Source organism: Sphaeramia orbicularis, chromosome 17, assembly GCF_902148855.1.
Source record: "Sphaeramia orbicularis chromosome 17, fSphaOr1.1, whole genome shotgun sequence".
Classification (NCBI taxonomy): domain Eukaryota; kingdom Metazoa; phylum Chordata; class Actinopteri; order Kurtiformes; family Apogonidae; genus Sphaeramia; species Sphaeramia orbicularis.
In genome coordinates this window covers 28770512-28791808 of record NC_043973.1, presented here as the reverse complement: position 1 = coordinate 28791808, position 21297 = coordinate 28770512, and the positions used below count along the sequence as shown (strand labels likewise).

At 39.4% G+C, this 21297-nt stretch overlaps 1 protein-coding gene across 1 annotated transcript in view; it reads left to right on the top strand.

Moving 5' to 3' along the window:
• egfra (epidermal growth factor receptor a (erythroblastic leukemia viral (v-erb-b) oncogene homolog, avian)) overlaps window positions 1-21297 on the top strand; it is a 46459-nt gene that overhangs the window by 22147 nt on the left and 3015 nt on the right. Inside the window, exons 2-27 of the mRNA XM_030160790.1 lie at window positions 674-825; window positions 1371-1557; window positions 1691-1822; window positions 1942-2010; window positions 3291-3409; window positions 3809-3950; window positions 4946-5062; window positions 5625-5751; window positions 5849-5922; window positions 6003-6090; window positions 6227-6426; window positions 6595-6727; window positions 7682-7772; window positions 9779-9936; window positions 13068-13106; window positions 13205-13349; window positions 13499-13621; window positions 14282-14380; window positions 15412-15597; window positions 16009-16164; window positions 16975-17050; window positions 17812-17958; window positions 18063-18160; window positions 18240-18407; window positions 20558-20605; window positions 20695-20788. Of these exons, the coding sequence (XP_030016650.1) occupies window positions 674-825; window positions 1371-1557; window positions 1691-1822; window positions 1942-2010; window positions 3291-3409; window positions 3809-3950; window positions 4946-5062; window positions 5625-5751; window positions 5849-5922; window positions 6003-6090; window positions 6227-6426; window positions 6595-6727; window positions 7682-7772; window positions 9779-9936; window positions 13068-13106; window positions 13205-13349; window positions 13499-13621; window positions 14282-14380; window positions 15412-15597; window positions 16009-16164; window positions 16975-17050; window positions 17812-17958; window positions 18063-18160; window positions 18240-18407; window positions 20558-20605; window positions 20695-20788 (3168 nt within the window). The remainder of the gene's footprint in view (window positions 1-673; window positions 826-1370; window positions 1558-1690; window positions 1823-1941; window positions 2011-3290; window positions 3410-3808; window positions 3951-4945; window positions 5063-5624; window positions 5752-5848; window positions 5923-6002; window positions 6091-6226; window positions 6427-6594; window positions 6728-7681; window positions 7773-9778; window positions 9937-13067; window positions 13107-13204; window positions 13350-13498; window positions 13622-14281; window positions 14381-15411; window positions 15598-16008; window positions 16165-16974; window positions 17051-17811; window positions 17959-18062; window positions 18161-18239; window positions 18408-20557; window positions 20606-20694; window positions 20789-21297) is intronic.

The following is a 21297-nucleotide window of genomic DNA, read 5'->3' as shown; positions in this document are numbered from 1 at the left end:
TTGCAGAGTGATTTATACTGTTGGGATTTACAACAGTAGTCGCTAACGCAACCCCATGCATGATGATGTCACTGCACACACACACACCCCCCCCCCCCCCATGTACTTGCGCCCCCCTCCAGGAGAGTGTCCCCCCCTGGTGGAATCTCTGCTCTAAATCAACAGTGATTTTGGATTGTATCAGGTAAGGCCCCAGCATCAGTAGCGGCATTGGAACTGAAAAAGTTGAAACAGTGCATCCCTATCCAGTTCCCTTAAGAAACGTATAAAAAATTCTCATGGTATTTACGACACACAGGATCTTTTCCCTGAAATGAGAAGGCTGTCGAGAGATGCCGGTCACAGTGGTTGTTTTAACAAGGCAGCATAGCAGTGGAGAGTCCAGGCTTTTGCCAGTATAAATACACTCACTTTGACTCATGAGCAAGAACTTGCTTTGTCGCTCAGATTTGATTCCTATTGTAGATGCAGTCCAGATTGGTTATTTTCACATGAAAGCTGGCCAAGTTATGACTGTGAAGTCCAAATGCACTAACAGAGACACACACTGAATGTCCTAACTGGAGCCAGTGTGTTACATAAGCTTTGAATGTTTCTGACTGATAGACGGTGGCCCTTAACATAACTGCAAATGCACATGATTTACAACACTATTTTGTGTCTTTCCTTGCAGTATGTCAAGGCATCACCAACCGGCTAAACCTTCTGGGCTCTAAAGAGGACCACTACCAAAACATGGTAAAGACCTACAGCAACTGCACTGTGGTCCTGGAGAATCTGGAGATCACCTACATGGAGGAGAACCATGACCTCTCCTTCCTTAAGGTAAAGGCCTCTCTCAGCACTGCTAATATTTAGTTTATTTTGTTTTTTAATGTATCTTTGGTGGTCTGAAATCAATTTGCCAGACAATCTGTCTCAGATCTTTACAAACCCTTCAATGCTTTTATTGCCTCAGTTCTGATAATTAAAATCAGTGGGGAGAGAGTCCACTGTTACAGATGATTCAGTGTGTTTATAACCCTCTTGTTGGAGTCTTACTTGAACTGCAGCTGTAACGACAAGTCTGTGAACACAGGGGCAGATGTGATTACAGACCACACACGCTCACATGTGAACTTACACACACAAACACAGAATAGCGTACAGTCAGGAGATAACATGCAGTAGTTTCAAAGATGTAGTTTCCACCACAGACGGATATATTTGTCCTTCTTGGTTTTGTCTCCAAACAAATTCACTGGTTACTTAGGCAAATAGCTCCTGCCACATCAGAAAGCAAGCCGAAGCTCTTGTCTTGTACCAGTTATTTGAAGCAATATTTACATCTTTACCTCACAACAAGGTTTTTGTCATTTCCTCTTCCGCAGTCTATTGAAGAGGTGGGAGGCTATGTACTCATTGCCCTCAACTCAGTGTCCAGGATCCCTCTGGAAAACCTGCGCATCATTCGAGGTCATTCCCTGTATGATGGAGGGTTTGCTCTTGCTGTTCTCGCCAATTATGACAAAGCTAAAGCTAGTGGAACCACTGAGCTTCTTCTGACGGGCCTGACAGGTTAGTCCCCTTAGCCACATTGCTCATAAGCTTTTCAGATTTGTCATTTGTGGTAATGTTGTAAGATATGGATATATTTTAAGTTTGGGTCACTGCCTTTTTGGAAACTCACATATATCTTTACCATTTATAGAGATTCTTAAAGGAGGTGTAAAGATTCAGAACAACCAGCTGTGTAACGTGGAGACGATACAGTGGTCTGATATTGTCAATGGTGACCCCCAACCCAACATGGAGCTCCCGCTGGCCAGCAACAACCCACTTTGTAATTATAAATATTACCATTATAAGCTAGAGAGTCCAAACACATTTCATTTTTTCTGCTGAACTATGTATTTCAGAGATTTCTGAGTTAACATTTTTCAACATTTCTTGCTTTTCCAGGCAAAAAATGTGACTCGACCTGTTTGAATGGTTCGTGCTGGGCACCTGGTCCTGAAAACTGTCAGACTTGTAAGCTCTTATCTGTTTTATTATGTCTCGTAAAAATGAAACAGAAACTGGAGCACATACAGTATGTTGTATTGAGGCTGAAATCTGTGTCTTTTTGTTGATGTTAGAACTGCACAATTAGCTGAATTGCAATGTCAGCCTTTGCAATTATATAATCACAAAGGCTGCAATATGAAGGTCTGGTGGATGTATAATAATGTTCTTAATTCACACTGAACAGAGAGATGTACTGTGTAGAATGTGCAAAGTGAAAACCAGTTTTGGTATTTATTAGCAAATTCACAATGCAAAATGATGAATTATCTGTGTATTACTCATGATAACCGAGCAAGTAAACTAAAATTACAATATCTCTAAAATCATCCAAAATTAGCACTTTTTTTTACCCGCTTGTGCTGCCAGTTTCTTTCCTCAGAGACAGTTTCTTCCCAAGAGCTGTCATCACACTTAAGTACGAACAGTAATAACTCGGGTGTTCTTCTGTACAGTCACGTCCCACAATGCGTCCTTGCAATCACTACCATTAACATGCAATAACCCTGTAAAATTGTGAATTACGTGCAATAAGTCATGCAATAATCCTCTCTTCTTACAATAACAATGCAATAATTATTCAATATTTATCCAAATACAAATGAACTCTTTTTGTAGACTTTCATAGATATACACATTGTAAATATTGCTAATATACATAGATATACATACTGTTAATTTTATTTTATACTACTTTTAGTTCTATTTTTATTTTGCGTTTGTGACATTTTATGTTCTATTTTCTTATTTTACTTATAGGTATTTTTTTCATTTTATACTTGCTCTATTCTTTTTTCTGATCTATTGGTGTGTTTTTTTTATTCGTACTGTTTGCAGTGACTGGAGTAGCACACCTAATTTCATTGTACATACAATGACAACAAAGTCTATTCTATTCTATTCTATTCTGTTCTCACCCTAGTTAAAGCACCGTATCATTTTTCATGTAGAGTGTATCTGTATGTGCCGTTTTTTTGTTTACTGTAAATATTGCTGTTTATATCATTGGTCCAATTCGTTGTGTCTCAGCTGAGCAAGTAAAACTACCTTTGTTACTGTAACATCATTTTCAGTCACATTACACAGTTGGTTATCAACAATTATATTACATAACACCAACAACAAACAACAGTCACATCCAGCCTTCTATTAAGATGCAGAATGCCCTGGTGTAATGCTTTAATATGACCTCAAAACTGTACGGACTGATAGTTATTCCACTGTTTTTGTCTTGTTCCTTTGTCCAGTAACAAAGCTGAACTGTGCACAGCAGTGCTCTAAGAGGTGCAGGGGACCTTCACCCAGCGACTGCTGTAATGAGCATTGTGCTGCTGGATGCACAGGACCAAGGCCTACCGACTGCCTGGTGAGACACACGGCTTCATATGGGAGACAGTTATACTTGTGTGTAATAAGGAATACTGATGTGATGAAGGAGCTCGGGCAGGGAGTCAGCAATACACAGTGAATATTTTATACTTTTTTAATAAATCTAAACAAGACGCCTCTGACAAAACAAAGCTCTAACTAAACAGCATTTTTTTTTTCTTGTTTGTTTTTACAGAAATAGTATTATTGTTTTAATGCCAATAAGACATATAACTGCTGATTAAATCTTTCGTTTGGCAGTACCTCTCCTCTGCTTTTTCTCTCCATACGGCTCTGAGGATTCAGCCAAAGCTGTGATAGAGGAATGCAGTGTTATCATTAGTGTGGGGCTCTGTTATGGTCCCGGTGTACTGGATGACTGTTGTTTGTGCGGCAGGCTTGTCGGGACTTCCAGGATGACGGGGTTTGTAAAGACTCCTGCCCAGGCCTCATGCGCTATGACCCCAACCTGCACCAGCTCGTCCCTAACCCACACGGGAAGTACAACTTTGGGGCCACATGTGTTAAAACCTGCCCACGTAAGTACAGCTGCATGAGGAGATGCAGTCGTTTATATTTTTGGTGAGAATTATTGAACATTGTGGTTCATCTGCCTAAGGCTATGTCAGTACTACAAAAGTGTCCCAATTCATACATATGCAGTATATGTTTGAATGCAGCTGTAAAATGTATTAACAGGGACCTTTTACTGCACAATAAATATTGATAATATTTACGTTTCAGCTTAAAAGTAAGGTTTTGAATGTGTTGCTTTTACTTGTAGTGGAATATTTTACACATTGTGTGTTAGTACATTTACTGAAGGGCATCTAATTGCTTTTGCGTACATGTGTCTCAGTTCAAGACTGTGATCAGTTCACAGTGGAATTTATTGCCTTAAAAAGTGAACAACAAAACAAAAACCCCAAAAAACTGATAAGTAAATTAGACTTGGTCACTAAGACTTACAGTATGAGCGCAGTCTAACTATGCATTTGTACTGTTCCTGAATACCAATATTTAATAAATTTTTTATTAGGATACTTTAAAGCATGCACAGTCGAAGTTGTATTCTTGAGAGTCTAAATAACCTAAATAAAACTCCAGTGTCTACTTGCTAATATGAAATAGAACATGCCTGAACATGAGCTTTTTCACACTGAGGTACACTGACCAAGTGCCCCACTTGTCCTTCAGAGATGTTAGACATTCAGTAGTTACAATTTGTCTGAGTTTAATTATAAACTGTATAAGCAATGAAAGAAAATGATTGCATTTCAGGGCGTGTTAATGTAACAACTGCTCTATCTTCGATTAACTTATACAGTTCTGCGCCAGAATGACTGTGTGACCTGCATATGAATAGAGTTTATAATGTACTGATATGTAGCTACAGCTATATTAGTGTAATAACTCATCTAATTTATTAGCTCTGAAATGTAGACAGGCTTTTTTAGCTCACATGTTGTATAATGTCTATCTTGTAAATGTTTAATATAACATGATTGGAAGAGTATTTTTGCATTTGCCCCAGGTAACTATGTTGTAACTGATCATGGAGCATGTGTGCGGACGTGCAGTGGTAACACATACGAGGTGGACGAGGGGGGAATCAGGAAGTGCGCCAAGTGTGACGGCCTGTGCCCGAAAGGTAGGGGGGCTAGGTGGGGACAGGATGCAGTGTATGTTACATCGTACATACAAACTGAATCATGAACATGTGTAATCATATACACTGTCGCCCATAAAACTGGAATAATTTTTTTTTTCAGACACATTCCTCTTTTTATTCCTATTTATACACATCAGTAAGAACCTTTGAGTCCCAATTACACTTTATCTATCAAGAATAAATCACATTATCACAATCATTTCATGAGAAGAGGTAAATATATTTTACTCTAATTTCATGGGCAACAATGTATTATGTTGTAGATATGTAAAACTAGCCCAATAGTATGTAAAGTACTTTGAATCTGCTCACTTCTTAATGCAGCAACAGAAGGAATACTTCTCACGGCTTGCAGTATCATCACATTTTGTTGCTGACACTTACTATCCTATATTATATTGCAGTACTACTACTTTCACCACAGACTGCTAGCTTCTGCTGCCGTTTCTTGAAAATGCCTGGCTCATTTTTTCACAGAATAGAGGTCAAGGTCTTCAAAACATTTTCTGTTGTTCTGTTTTGTTTTTTTAACTATGTACAGTATGTAATGGCCTTGGAATGGGAGATCTGGTTCACACCTTGTCTATCAATGCCACCAACATTGATTCTTTTAAAAACTGCACCAAAATCAACGGTAACATTGCTATCATCCACACATCAATTTACGGGTAAGTCGAAACCACTAACATCACTATTGCCATCATGCAAGTCTATATCAACTGAACCTAATTATCAGATGTAATCACTGTGCTGTGTTCTTGGTAGGGATAAATATACCAACACACCAGCGATGGACCCTTCCCAGCTCGACGTGTTTAAGACTGTGAAAGAAATTACCGGTAAGATTGCGTGAGTCGTGCATGATCCACTAAACACAGGGTTAAAAGCCTCATGATTAACAAGGCATTTGTTGCTTCAGGATACTTGTGGATTCAAACCTGGCCGGTAAATATGAGCTCACTCAGTCCTTTTGAGAATCTGGAGATCATTCGAGGACGAACTAAGCGGTATGTTCCTTGTAAAGACCCCTGTTGATTCACAAACAGTGCGCCACAAGCAATGAATTTCCTTCCAAAAGTAGTGGATTAGTCAAAGGCTTGTTTTTTTTTACTCATTTTTCCCCACCCTCTTTCCTTTTGGCAGTGGTATCCGTAGTGTGGCTATTGCTCAGCTGGATATCAGCTATCTGGGCCTTCGCTCCCTCAAAGAAATTAGCGATGGCGACGTGATCGTTATAAAAAACCAAAACCTCTGCTACACCAACAAAAGCCACTGGATGGGACTCTTCAAATCTGAGAGCCAAAGTGTCATCATAGAGGAAAACTCTGACCCTACAACATGTGGTAAACTGAATATTATTTCCCTTCACCAAACACAGTTAGATTCTTTGTGTTGTTGTGTAATTTCTGATTAAGCAATACGCAAACCAGATTTAATTTACAAAGTCTAATCTCAAAATTGGATAATTATGCAGGAAAGATCTCTTCTTGAGATTGTATATTTGTTTTCAGCCCAGAAGAACAACACTTGTGATAGGAAGTGTACCGCAGACGGCTGCTGGGGCCCCGGCCCGAATATGTGTTTAGCCTGCCGTGACTATAACCGTGGTGGGAGCTGTGCAGACTCCTGCAACATCCTGGAGGGGTAAGGGACCGATCTGGGATTTACAGCCTTTCAAGCTCTGGAATACACTGTTACTTATTTTTAGACAGACGCATATCAGATCTGTTACCTCCCTTAACCTATAAAGATCCAGTGCTACTTTTGTGGCAGTTCCCAAATGAATTTTTCTCTCTATTTAATCTTTTTAAGTGATTTATCACCATTTATTATAATATCATCCTCTGCATTTTGCACTGTATTTCATGTATTTTCCCATATTTAATTCACAGATCATGTAGATATTGATAAAAATCATCATGAAAACAACAAAAACAGTAAATTCAAAGGTTATTATATCAAAACAAAGAAAAATGAAGCAGAAGTGGCTTTTTCAGGAAAGATATCAATAATTACATGTAAAAAGTGTCTCTATCCACTGTCATTCATCAAACTCCATGAGTTTAACGATGCCAGTGTTTCCACATTCACTACTGAGCCTCTGAATGTCCAAATGGGTCATATCTGATGACCATGAAAAGATGACAAACTGCATTTTACACCAACTATTTACATGCATTGATAGGATTAGTGGATCAACAGTTATTAAACATTTTAGACCAGTAGATGATTTTGGTTGGTGTTGGATGTTTGGGTCTTTATGGGTTAAAGTCTAGCTCCGTGCTATGAGCATTTCCAGACCGTGATAGTAGACGAGTTTGGGGATTTGTCATTAAGGCAACGCTAAGACCAAATACGATCCAAGGTATTTTGAAGTTAAACCTCCAGTAGATACAAGACAAACACTGCAGCTGAAATGGCACATTCACTCACATGCTGTTTATCTTAGCAGATCTCTGTCAAACATTTAATCTTGACATGCTTATAATTTAACTTCTGCCCTCAAAAAAGGATCAAGAATTTCACTTTGTGTGTAACTGTTTGAAATGCTGTGCACCAGCAGGGAGAGTCTGTCAACTTTGTTTTTGTTTTTTTCAGAGAGCCGCGGGAGGTAGTCGTGCAGAAAACCTGCGTAGAGTGCCACCCCGAGTGCCAACCCATGAACGGGACCGCTACCTGCAGCGCACCTGTAAGTGTCGCCCACACCTCAGATATTATCACAACCATCCGTAAAAATGAAATCAGTGCATCTTAGTGAGCATTATTCATTCATTTCTAAACTGCAGACAGTGAGTGTGTTTTTGTGCCAATGTCTTTGAATACTAAAAAGCCCCTTAAATTAACAATTACATACACAGCAGGAAGTGTTAACACTACTAATTCTGCTATCAGCAGAAGCCTCCACAGATCCTAACACTAAACAGCCACAAGACATGTTGTATTTGGAATAAGGGGCGTGACTGTGAGCTTTGTGGCTCACTGTCTTGTTTCATACACTTGTAATCCTTTCTTTGATAAAAACAAGTCCAGGCCTCTTTTTACTTGGAAGTAACTCTGGATAATGTCGCAGATATAGGGCTCATCCCAATAATCCCCTATTTAGTTGTGATAATTGTAAGGTCTATATGAAATGTGTAGTGTATTTTAGATTTTGCGGTCAGCCGTATGTTTCAGTATGTTGAATGACAACTGTCTTTACGACCCTGCAATAACGCTGAGAGGGTGACAGGGTTAAGGTCAGTAAATAAAGGATAATGCACAGGGAGCCAGTCGTTGTTGCAAAATAAATCCCCTGAGGCTGATGCTTGGCTCGGATCACCCTGAAGTGGTTTATGTCGCATTATTGCATGGCTTACTAGCACAAAGAGTTGTTCCTAGTGGGGACATTTTTCAGAATTATAGGCCTGGTTTAAGAATTCCCCCTTAAACTTAGGAGTAGAGCTGAGTAACAAGAGGTTATTTGAGCAGTTTCTAAACTCTTAATGAGCTCCTGAGATGAAAACTGTGAGGAACAGGAAGGAGCATTTTAAGAGGTTTACAGTTACAGTGTTTGATGTTTGTTTTTTAGTGTCAGTGTGCAAAAAATCTGTCATTACTTCTTAGCGTATTGTAATTGAAGTGGTCTGAGAGGATGGGAGATTTACAAATCTACTCCTTCCTGTTGTTTTTAGGCTATAGAAAATCTACTTTATTGCACAGATTTTGGCTAGTAACAGGCATTTTCAGCCAGGTAGGAGGGTTAAATATGTGATTGACAGTTGTAATCACCAATCACTGATCAGATTCAGTCAGACATGACCTAGATGTGATTCTGTCTCTGTGGCATCAGTTCATCTGTTGCTATGTTTAGTCATTTGATTTGGATGAAGAGCAGAGAACTGTAAGAATGAAGGGGTGTAATTTAATTTTTTCTGTAATTTTGCTTCCTACAGCTTAAAGATTTCTTTAGGAGCTGAAAATGGGAGAAAAGACAGGGTTATTATACTCAATGAAAACAAGTTAAACACTTATGAAGAAAAAACCCAAACTGAAATCAAAATCAAAGTCTTTCAGTTAAGGAAAAATCAAGACTCAATATAAAAAATAGTGATTGTTCAAGCCATGTAAGGAGTAGGATAAGAGTGATCTGGTCCTACATCACTATGTCAGAGTTTATCAAACTATAATAACAGGCCTCTGAACATTATTACACTTAGTATTCGACCTCTTATTAAATAATTTATAGTCAGTAATTTGACAAGCATTAATTAAAATGATTTGATTTATTTAAACCTCATTTTATTGCTTCCATTAAATAAAATAGTCCATTGGATTCTGCCATCGGAGCTGCATGTAATATAGTAATAATGTGTTGTAATGGTCAGGGAAAAATGCTATTATTGATAAATCAGAGTCGAGTATTGAACGAAGCTGTGTGAGAAACTGAACGAGTAGATCCGGACAGGCAGGAAAAGAGGCATACATGGAGAAAGTATTAAATTACTGCGATTTATTACAAAATGTGTGTCAGAGGAGTAACTCCAGCACATGATTGAGTGGTTTTCATTGCTAAACATTGCATCTTTATGAGGAAGATGGATGCAGATTGTTCTGAGAAATTACAACTATTAGACAGTGCTGTTGACATAATATTTACTCCTCCTCTCAACAGAGCTGTAAACATGATGAGGTGTTTTTTTTTGTTGTTGCTTTCAGGGACCTGAAAACTGTACTAAGTGTGCCAACTTCAAAGATGGACTGTTCTGTGTGTCTCGCTGTCCTCAAGGCGTGCCAGGGGAGGATGACACTCTAGTGTGGAAATACGCAGACGAAATGAAAGTGTGCCAGCTGTGCCACAAAAACTGCACTCAGGGGTAAGAAGGTGGCTGCGCAAACCTGAGAACTGGCACTATGTCTCACTGTGTCGCAAATGTTGGCCTGTCGTATTGTTTATGCAAGAAGTGTCTTTGTAGCAACAGGAGTCGGCTGTGGTTTCAGTCTCTTAACACTGGCATAGATCGGAGTGAGGCTTTTAAAGCTAAGCACTTCAAACACAGATTAATGATAAAATTGAACACATTAAGGGGGAAGTTGTAGAGCTTTCGGCTGTATCGTGAAAAATGTACTCATATTTTAAGAAAGCATTGTTTTCCCTTTGGTGGAATAAGACGGAGAGCTCTTCCAGGGAGTCGCAAGATAGTGTTTTTATTTGCACCTTAACTAAGTATGTTGGCAGGAAAACCACCCAATAACATCAGATATCATCACCACAGCTGCCCTAGTGTGAGCTTTTCCCCCAGAATTTATGGTATTATTCCAATTATATTGTATTAACTGTCTTGCATGTTACCTGTCAAGATGTTTGCTAAGTACTTAAGATGAATCTTGTACATACTTTAATCATAAAAGCCAAATATTATCTCCATATTTTTAACTGTTTAAAGACCTAGAACTATTTTAGTGGTGACTTCCAAAGGGATATTTCTCTATATTTAAACATTTCTAAGCGATAAAACTGTATCCCCATGTGTTATTTTATCCTCTGCATTGTGCTTTTTTTCTGTGAAAATCTTGTATTTTCCTATGTTCTCCGAAGACCCAGGAAAGTAAAAGTTTTAGCTTTTTTACATTTGGAAACTGCATGATCCAACAGTTTTTCAGATACATTTATTATGGAATGTCCTTTGCAGTGGCCAGCATTTTTTTTTTTTTCTTTAAAGTAAAGCTGCGAAACTCTTGTCCCCTACAAAGTTCAAAAATGCATTACTGGGTCTCAGGAGGATATTTAATTTATTGGTAATGTATATAAATTCTGTTTCAGGTTATTACATAACACGAAGAGAAAACTCATGAAAAATTACTTTTGCAACAAAATTTCAGCCTCTACAACCACTGCCATTTGTCAAACTACATGGGTTTCACTGTTGAATCAATGTTACAGAAAATGAGTGTCCACGTTCACTACAGTCTGAACATCTAACAAAGACGCATCTAATCAGGGTGCTTGTGTGGCTCTTGAAAGTCTTAAAAAGTATGTGAATTTTGCAACACTGTTTTCCAGACCTTGAAAAGTCTGGAATCTTGTGTGAAAGTCTTAACACTTTCAGTGCCATGGGCCAATTAAATCGGCTTTACGAAAACAACCTGTAAAGTGCCACGGGCCGATCAGATCGGCTTTGGAGAACACGCCACATTTGTGTACAAACAAACCATCCACCCCCATTTCTTTCTCACATTTCTATGACGTTCTTTCTGTGTCCCCCTTTTGAGACCAATCAGACGGGAATTTGAGGTCACACGACCGAATAATATTTTTATATCTTTTTAATGTTTCTTATTCTCCGGTGTTTCATCAGAGGGAGCCCTCCATGCCAGGGGGCTGCTGTGGACTCCGGGGGCTGTGGCGCCTTCTCTCATTGGGGTCCGCTCCTTTCTGGTGGGTGGGGGTCCCAGTTGGCCCTCTCCCACTAGTTGGGATGCGGGGCTGTGTTGCTGGTGCCTGGTCGCCGGGGTCGGCGGCTGCCTCCTGGTGCGGATGGCTCCCTGAGACAGCGCCTCCTAAATTGATGTTTTACTTTTACTTGTACATTTTTGTTCCGGTCTACCCGTGCTCAGTCAGTCTTCTTAAGTATGTGTGAGCTTGTGGGTTTGCATATATATATGTGTGTGTGTGTGTGTGTGTGTGTGTGTGTGTGCGGGTGAGTGGGTGGGTGTGGGTGGGGGGCGGTACTGATTTTTAAACTGATATGTAAAGCACTTTGTGCTACAGTTTTTAATGTATGAAAAGTGCTATATAAATAAAGATTATTATTATTATTATTATTATTATAAATTATGCAAATTACGATCAATAATGAATCGGCTGTGTCCGGTGCGTTTTGAATCTAATCAGCAATCAGTCGGATGTTACCAAGCGGTTTCCTGCAGGATTCTTCAAATATTATAAAAACGACGCGAAATACTGAAAAATGGCCAAAATCTGTTGCACTTTTAAGGCTTATTAGCCCCTTAACTGTCTGGCACTTAAAGAGTTAATAAAGTATCGAAAAAAGTTTCTCCCATCGTCGTATGTATGCTCAAAGGCACATAATCTCATAAGATAAGAAATACATGAGGAAAGCATATAAAAAAAACTGATGATATCCATGCACTTTTGTGATTTTCATTTGTTTTGAAAATGTTTCTTTCAGTAAAACATAATTTACTGTGAATTATGCATTCACTCATTCATTCATTCAAAAGTAGGCATACAAGTACAAAAGTACATAAAGTCAAGGTCTGGGGAAAAAAAATAGCAGTTTTGAAAAAGTCTGAAAAAAGTCTGGAATTTTTATTTGGATGAAGAGCCAACACCCTGTTTAATGTTGCTGTAAATCTGAGAAAAAGAATTTTAGCTGAAGTATTTCTATGTATTGATATGATTAAACATTTTAGAGCTGTAGATGCTTTTGGTCAATGGTGGCTGTGTGGGTCTTCTTTTTGGTCGTGTTAGAAGTCTGAACTGCAGTCTGTCTCCTGTTGTGATTAAATGCCATGATGGACTATCAACATTCAGCCAATGTATTGTCTGCTTAGTATATTGGTATACAAAACTGTGTTAAACGATCTCTGCTATTGTCCTCTGCTCCTTTTTAATGAGGGAAAATAGGATAGGATTTCCACAAGTCAGGTTTTTCCAACTGTTTGGTATTTCATAATGCTATCGTTGGACTGTGTGACATAAACAGACTCCAATCGACCTCAGTGATTGATATTGTTTCTGGAAGGAATCGGTGGTGTGTCTTTTTGCACGCACATAAAGGAAATGGTGTCCATGAAATCAGATATGTTTAGAAAGGCAGAAGTGTAGCAACGCAGAGTGACAGTGTTTTTTGATTGCCGCTGATTGCAAAGCTATTGGTTACCTATTTGTTTTAGCTGTGCCAAGTATCAGTGATTTGGTGACTTTGCTGTTGTAGTAGCATAGAGACGTTTCATTAGATTCTTTGCACTGACTGCTTTACAGGTGCAGTGGACATGGTCTTCAAGGCTGCCAGGGTAAAAGGTGAGTAAATACCAATCACAATCTTACTGTAATCTCACCTTCTTGTGTTCATTTTTTTCTCTATCTGCAGTCTTCAATCATTCCCACTTGTCTTTCAGCCTCTCTGGTCTGTCCATGATTGCAGCGGGTGTTGTTAGCGGTCTGCTGGCTGTCCTTATTGCAGGTCTGTCTGTCTTTGTGTTGCTACGCCGACGCCACATCAAGAGGAAGAGGACCATGCGAAGGCTCTTACAAGAGAGAGAGGTAGGATTAGAAAACAGAGGTGTGAAGTTTGTCGGAGAGGAAAAGTTGAAATTTGTAGAGAATGCTTTAAATGTTTTGGAAAATGAATGCTAATACTCTGCAGTGCATTGTTTGGGAGTCAGTAATTAAAACATTATATCTTTTTTCAGTTGGTTGAACCTCTGACTCCAAGTGGAGAGGCACCAAACCAGGCTCTGCTCCGAATCCTAAAGGAACCTGAATTCAAGAAAATTAAAGTCCTTGGATCAGGGGCATTTGGTACAGTTTACAAGGTAATACACTGGGTCAGATTTCTGTCTTTAACATAGTGTTCTTAATATGAAACCCCATTTCTCAGCATTATTCAAGCTGAAGTTCTGGAGTACGTGCCAAACCTACATAACCAACACCCGTCAGTGTTTTCGCTCATGTACATCTGTTGTCAATTTTGCAATTAAAAGACATTTTTAACTTGCAAGATCATGCATCAGTGACTCCACTCTCCCTTTTTTGAGAGTTTCATCAAATAAAAAACGGCAACTTTTGTCTGTATGCAAAGGCAGTCGTGGCTTTTTTAGATCCTTTTGTGCTATTGACCTTTATTGTTGCTAGAAACACAACGTGAGCACTGTAGTTTATATTTAGTTAGTCCCCGTACACCTTCCTGCTGCCATAAATACTCACCAGTGCTCTAAATCTTCTGCTGAAAATAGTCCCAAACAAAAAATGATTTTCTACCGCTTTTGGTTTTCTTCTTTCCATGGCAGTTGACAAAAAGAAAAATCTAGAACATCCCAGCCTTAACCTTTAAAGTACCAATAAGTTTTGGGTAAAAGTTGGCATTTATTTTGCTCAGGCATGTGTTTTACATGTGTAGATGTACTCATCTTTGCATTACTCGAACTATCTGTTGAGTCATTTGCAGGTGAAATAATAAATGAGTGTCCTTACAGGGCCTGTGGGTTCCAGAGGGAGAGGATGTGAAGATCCCAGTAGCCATCAAGGTTTTGAGGGAGGCCACATCACCAAAGGCAAACAAAGAGATCTTAGACGTAAGTTTTTTTTATTCATGTGGTACTTTTTGTGCTCTAAGCTTACTGTAACACTCATTCAGACATAATAGAGCTTTTTATTTGTAATTTCCTGTCCTACTTCAGTAAGGTTAAGTACCGCTGGTGAGAAATGACAAAGTGAGTTTACATAAAAATGTAAAAGTCACTCCACAATCCATTGTAGGATTGTGAGAAGTGATTGTGAATTGATGGTTTGATGTGAAAAAGAACCTTGTCCTGACCATTATAATTGCTTGCCAGATGTCAGTTTGACTTTAATGCATCATGTAATTTATAGCACATGCAACTTTATTTGAAAGAAATTGCTGCTTATTTTTTTTGTAATGGGAAACGTGTCATGTTTCTGGCCAGTGACCCACTCATGGGGCTTTAGGAAATAGGATTAATTCATTGGAGGGTTATGTGTGGGTGTTGGTGTGTAATCCAAGGCTGAGGTGTTCTGGAGAGGAATGCAGTTCTGTGGCCACACTGTGAAAGCAGTCTGCTCCAAATGCATTATGCAAACGGCTGAATGTGCATCTTAGATCCTGTGTTTTTGTGGTCGTGTTGCTCAGTCACTCCACATCTGGGAGCTGAGGTGGACATGCACATCCTCTGACCGACATGACTTCAGGGCAAAGGCTTGCTTTTTAAAGGGAACAGATTTATAAATAGGCTTTGAAGCCTTTTTTTTTTTCAGCGGACTGTGAGAATTATAGAGCTCGTAGCAAATAAGTGGTTTCCTACAGAACAATGTTGATATGGTAATAGGCATGTAGAAAATATCTGGGATGCATTTATTGCTCTCATGCCAGGAAACAGGAAACTAAAAATGTACTGTTTGAAGTTTTCTACACGGTTCTCTTTGTAGAAATCCTCCAGTGTGGATTATCCCCATACTTGTTCACTTTTCTGTTATGACAACAAGGGAGAATTTCCACTCTCACAAGCCAAAAAACAAAATGACCGGCCGGTTATGGTCATTGTTTAACAAGTTATCTTTCTTTCTCATATCTGACTGTGAACACCAGGAGGCGTATGTGATGGCTAGTGTGGAGCACCCCCATGTTTGTCGTCTGCTGGGCATCTGTCTGACCTCCACGGTTCAGCTTGTCACCCAGCTGATGCCCTACGGCTGCTTACTGGACTATGTCAAAGAGAACAAGGACAACATTGGCTCCCAGTATCTGCTCAACTGGTGTGTGCAGATAGCCAAGGTAGGAGAGAACAGCATGTTATGATACCATCTGATCCAAGCATTCAGGCATCCTTCTGTTTAATGCCGTTTTTTTTTTTTTTCACTTGATGTAGATGTTAGTAACCGTCGCTAATTGTGGTTTTTCGTCTTTACTTAGTAATGCTTTCAGTCAACAAGGGAATGAAGAGCGAATCAAGCTGTCTTTGATTGTATAACCTGTAGAAGGAACAGTGTGTAACTGCCAAATATTGTGACTAATTAGGTGATTTTGACAAGTCTGTCATAAGAATTTTCTGTACCTTTTAGAACTTTTATCATGTCTAATCATGCAACGTTTTGACACAGTCCAATCCCACCATATCAGACAGCTATTAAAATAAACCACTGCTCCTACGCAATTACCTTCACTTCATCATTTGTTTGACAAAAGGGGATGAACTACCTGGAGGAGCGCCACTTGGTGCACCGTGACTTGGCAGCCAGGAACGTCCTTGTGAAGACTCCTCAGCATGTCAAGATCACTGACTTCGGTCTGGCCAAACTCCTCAATGCAGACGAGAAGGAGTACCATGCAGATGGTGGAAAGGTCTGTTGGAGATTAGAGTAATAATAGTATATACAAAGTGTGATAGAAGCAAGAGTTTTTAAGGCTTTAAGTACTTCATGAAAAAGCCAAACACCAACATTTAATCACTTATTGTGCTCACATGTTCGCTAAAATATGAGCCTTTACTGTTCTTTGTTAATGTTTGACAGATGACTTCCTGTAGTGAAATGAGGCCTCATGTCATGAAATATATTATTTTTGGCTTTAAAGTTTGTTCTAGATTTTATCTTATGTAAGTGACGTAGTATAGTCCGTCAACTGAGTCTGAAGCGAAACTACAAGTGTGATCATTAAGCTACAGTGTCTGTGTAATTTTCTAAACATGTAATCAGTGTTTGAGCCACATTAAAAATGTGATTTGTGAATGTGTCACTATTCCAATTCTTAGCCACTAGATGACAGTGCTAATACTTTAAAGCAGTAATGGCTTCAATCTGTGAAAGTGCTCTGATAAGTCACAAGCCAAATGTGACTAAATGTTATTAAGGTATAATTGAATTAAGTTATCACTCTTTTTGGCCGGCTCACAGAGTCTGTTCTTTTTAGAAAGTCCAGTGGCGTGCAATAAAGGCTGTAAACGTTCCCATTTAGAAAAGCCACAGGACATTTTCAGATATTCTGCAAAATGAAATGAAAAACTGTGGCCCACGCTCTTGTTATTGTCCAGATGTCAATTAAAAGGAATGTTATGGTGACTGGTTTAATCAGCTTTAATATGCATGTATAATTCGTTTTTGACAATAGGTGCAGCATGTGGAAGTTATTACATTTTTAACCTTTGTTTCACAGGTACCAATAAAATGGATGGCTCTGGAATCTATACTGAACAGGACGTACACACACCAGAGTGACGTTTGGAGCTATGGTAAGTCTCCTGCCTCATGTTCTGCAAGTGTATTTTCTATCTCAAACCCAGTGCGGCGTGAGCCCTGCTGTCAGTGTCCCAGATTGTGTTTGGATCCTTACATAACTTCAGATACATACAGCAGCTGGACTCCTGGGTATTGGTGACAGTCTCTGTGGAGAAATATTTATTCATTGCTAAATAAAGTGTTTTAACAGTGAGGGGACAGTCATTTTGAAGCTTCAGATGGGATGTTGTTTTTGGATCTAAAAAGGCTGCGCTTGTCAGATTGTGAGCACACCGAATGAAAAAGGAGAACATCTTGCTAGCATCTGCAATTTTTAGGACGCAGGTAGCACACACCTACACACCAGCAGTCTCAAATGGACAATATCACGCCAGAACAGACTGTTGCTTCAACCCACATAAACAGCTCTTTCAGTAAAGATGTCTGCACATAGCACACAAAATACTGCATGTGTGGGGCAGTTTCCATATCGTCTTTTCCCCAGGGTTTGATCATACCTTCCGCTCAGTATGGCAAAACCATCAGCAAACCCTGGCAGATGTGACATCCTCCTTTTCCTCCCTTTCCCTCTTTCAGCTCCTCCACCACATCGATGCATCCTGCTCACTCCCACTCCTGCAGGCACAGCCAATTTGTCAACATAGCTATTTTGATGCAATGTGTTTGAGAAGCCTGCATCCTGCCACTCTTTCCTTTCTCTGTCTTCAAATGACACATCCCCAGTTTTAGATATAACACGTCTATCCTTTTATAGGTGTAACAGTTTGGGAGTTGATGACATTTGGGACCAAACCGTACGATGGTATTCCAGCCAGTGAAATAGCCGGAGTCCTGGAGAAAGGGGAGCGTTTGCCTCAACCACCAATCTGTACCATAGATGTTTACATGATCATGGTGAAATGTAAGCCTAAAACCTATTACTGTCAACTCTATTTTTATAATGGTTTCCTTTTAATGCTGCTTTCTTCTTACCTTATTACCATATCTGCTAATTTATCTGTACAGGTTGGATGATTGATGCAGATAGCCGACCCCGTTTCCGGGAACTAATAGCAGAGTTCACAAAGATGGCACGGGATCCATCACGTTATCTTGTTATCCAGGTATATTTTCACCTAAACTGAGCCTGGATGTATTAAATGTGCTGTTCGCTCATTGAGTTAAATTGCTTTTATGTTTTAGGGTGATGAACGTATGCATCTGCCGAGTCCTACAGACACTAAATTTTACCGCAGCCTGATCAGTGGGGAAGACATGGAGGATGCTGTGGATGCAGATGAATACCTGGTGCCACAACATGGCTTTTTCAGCAGTCCGAGCACCTCCCACACCCCCCTGCTTCACTCCGCAGTAAGTTACTCCATCTGGAAAAAGCTGTTTTTATTAAATCCTGTCTTTTCTCTATTGAGATTATTTCTAGATGATGTGTTGTTCCATGTTTTTTTATTTTTAACTTCTCAGATGTGGTATCTCCAGCACCATGGGGCATATTTTGAAAAATAAAAATAACAAAGACGCTGCTATCACTAGGGGCCTCTCAATGAAAACAAGAAAAAATAGATGTAGTTTGATACTGATGTGAAATAGTGTGGGATCCATGGCTGCAGATGACAATCTATCAGACTCATTTAGAAAGCATGTTTACAGCTGCTGATGTATTAAAAAAAATTTATTCCCACTGTTTTCTTGAATGAAGTAGCCACAAGTAACGACAAAAGGCACACTGCTAACAGGTGACGAAATGAAACAAGATGCTATTGAATAAATTCACATACATTGAATTTTAATGTTACTGCCTGTAAGGTGAGTATACAATTAAAAAAAATATGCACTGTAACATAAGGCTAGTCATTTTTAGATATTTCACTGCTGAAAGAAAATTCACTGAGAGCCTAATGGTCAGATTAAATTTGCATGGAAACAGTGTAATGTTTAATATGAGGTTTATTATGTTCATATCAAGCAGAATACGTGGATAAACTGTAAATTTGATATTAGATCACTTATATATTGCCTAATGAATGTAGGTTTATAGAGAACTGCGGGGACAAAAAGGTTAAAACATTTAACCAAGGCTTGATGATCATTTGGACATCTGGTTTTTGTAAACTGTCATCATTATTGCACATTAATTATCTGAAAATAATGCTACTATTCACACTCTGTGATGTTGTATTTTGTGAGTCTTTTCCTAGCGGTCATTGCAGATTGAAGCTGCAGCTGTAATAAAGGAGCTGGAGTGCATTATAATGAATAGACATAAACCAGACACACAATCATCACTGTGACATTCTCAATCAAAGCATGTGAGAGAGGAATAGCAGCTGCTTTCGATTCCAGATGAAATTTTCCAAGAAAAGCGGCATTAATTGATGAAGAGATTACAGCGTGCATGTACACTTCAGCGGTGTGCAGTCAGCTGTTTGATAATTTAATTGTGCTACTTTAACCGGGTTTTGGGAAATGGGACTTCTGTATAAATCATTAGCATGTGAGTCACAATGGAAAGAAACAGAGTCATTGTTTTGAGCTTTTTAAAGCGATTAGTTTTTGGTTGAAGCGGCAAGAACAGAACGCTGACTGGTTGATCACATGAGGACATTTGACCTGAGTGACCGCTCATACCTGGCCTGAGCCTTTGCTGACCCCACTTGTCCTCATTTTAACGGCCTCCAGCGGGACTGTTTCTCCTCTTACCGACCCTGAGCCCACCCCCCTTCCCCTCCATCGTCATCCCTCTCCCACGTTTTCCTCCCAGGTGCCCTTTTGATAGATGAGAGTCAAACGAGCTGCTCAGGTTCAGCGAAGGCCGTGCGTAGGTCTGGTTCCTCTACCTGGGATCACTGCCGGCCACTGACAGCCTAGTTACTCCATACAGGCTTTTCAAGTTTGATTACCTTTGCAGGCAACCAGGAGAACCTTTTCAAATCTCTGGCCAAAAAAAGCTCAGATTGAGCATGTTTTTGTAATATTACTGGGGCACAATCCACTATGGGTTTAGAAATCTTTTACAGATGGTTGCTTTTTCAGTGTGTTTAATTTCCTTTTCTTGTTGGAAGTAATTGCATTGCCACAGCTGTCACTCATTGCTCTGTGTTTCGCTCAGTTTCCATGGTTTAGCGCCATTCACTGTCCTTTGACTCCAGTAGCTGATAGACACAACAAAGCCTGTCAGATTGTTTGAATGAAAATGAGGCTGTTTCACGGACGTTTATTTTGCTCCTCATCAGTTTGCACAGGGTTGATTGTTCTTCTTCTGTGGGCACTGTACAGACACAGCACTATCTATTCAGTTAGAGTCATGAAGTTTGTCCACTAAAATAAAAGATGTACACCTTTCAGAATATCTATAAATTAAGGATAATATAAGATAATCACTTGTAAAGGATTTATCTGTGTATGAAATAAGGCAATTTTAGGCAAGTTTCTGTTATTCTTTATGCTAACTTTTTGCAGTGTTTTCTGCATGAGATGCCAATTTAGCTTTATCTATTTTGCAGAGTCTCAACAGTAGCATCGGAACCTGCCACAGTAGAAATGGCTTATTGGTAAGAGGAAATGAATTGTTCCAAATGAACTGAGATAAAGTGACTCTCCTTTCTGCACAGCCCACTGACTTTGCCTTTTGTTATCACAGAATGGGTTCCCGAACAGAGATGGGAGCATGGTCCTTCGATATATTCCTGACCCCACAGATACATTTTTAGATCACGCCTTCCAACCGGCTCCAGGCGAGTATCCTTCAACTTCAAAACTACTCAGCGTCACTACTTTAATATCATTCATGTAATTCTCAGCCTCGCCTCCTCCATCTGTTTGAGTCAGAGGGACATCTAGTGGTGTAGAGGATCAGGACTCTTAAACAACACTATTGTTCTTATGCTACTGTTGTAGCTGAAGAGCATGTAGCTGTTCTTCTTACAGCATGAGTTATTATTCAGTATCTTTTAGATGCATATATTATTCACATTGCTCTAATGGGTAATATTAAAATGCAAATGGAGCATTAGTGCTGTGCTTTTGATCCCAACATCAGCAGATATGAGTCAAGGCCTTTACACTGATCAGTCTTTGAGACCAATGCAGATTTTTCTGAACTCCCCCTCATGTGAAACTAAAGGAAATGCAAATACTTGCTCATATCTTTCACAGTGAAAATGACCAATTATAATGTCCTCTCCCTTTGAAGACATCAAATCTGGCTTGATAAGAAGTCTATAAGAATGACCCATAAGAATAT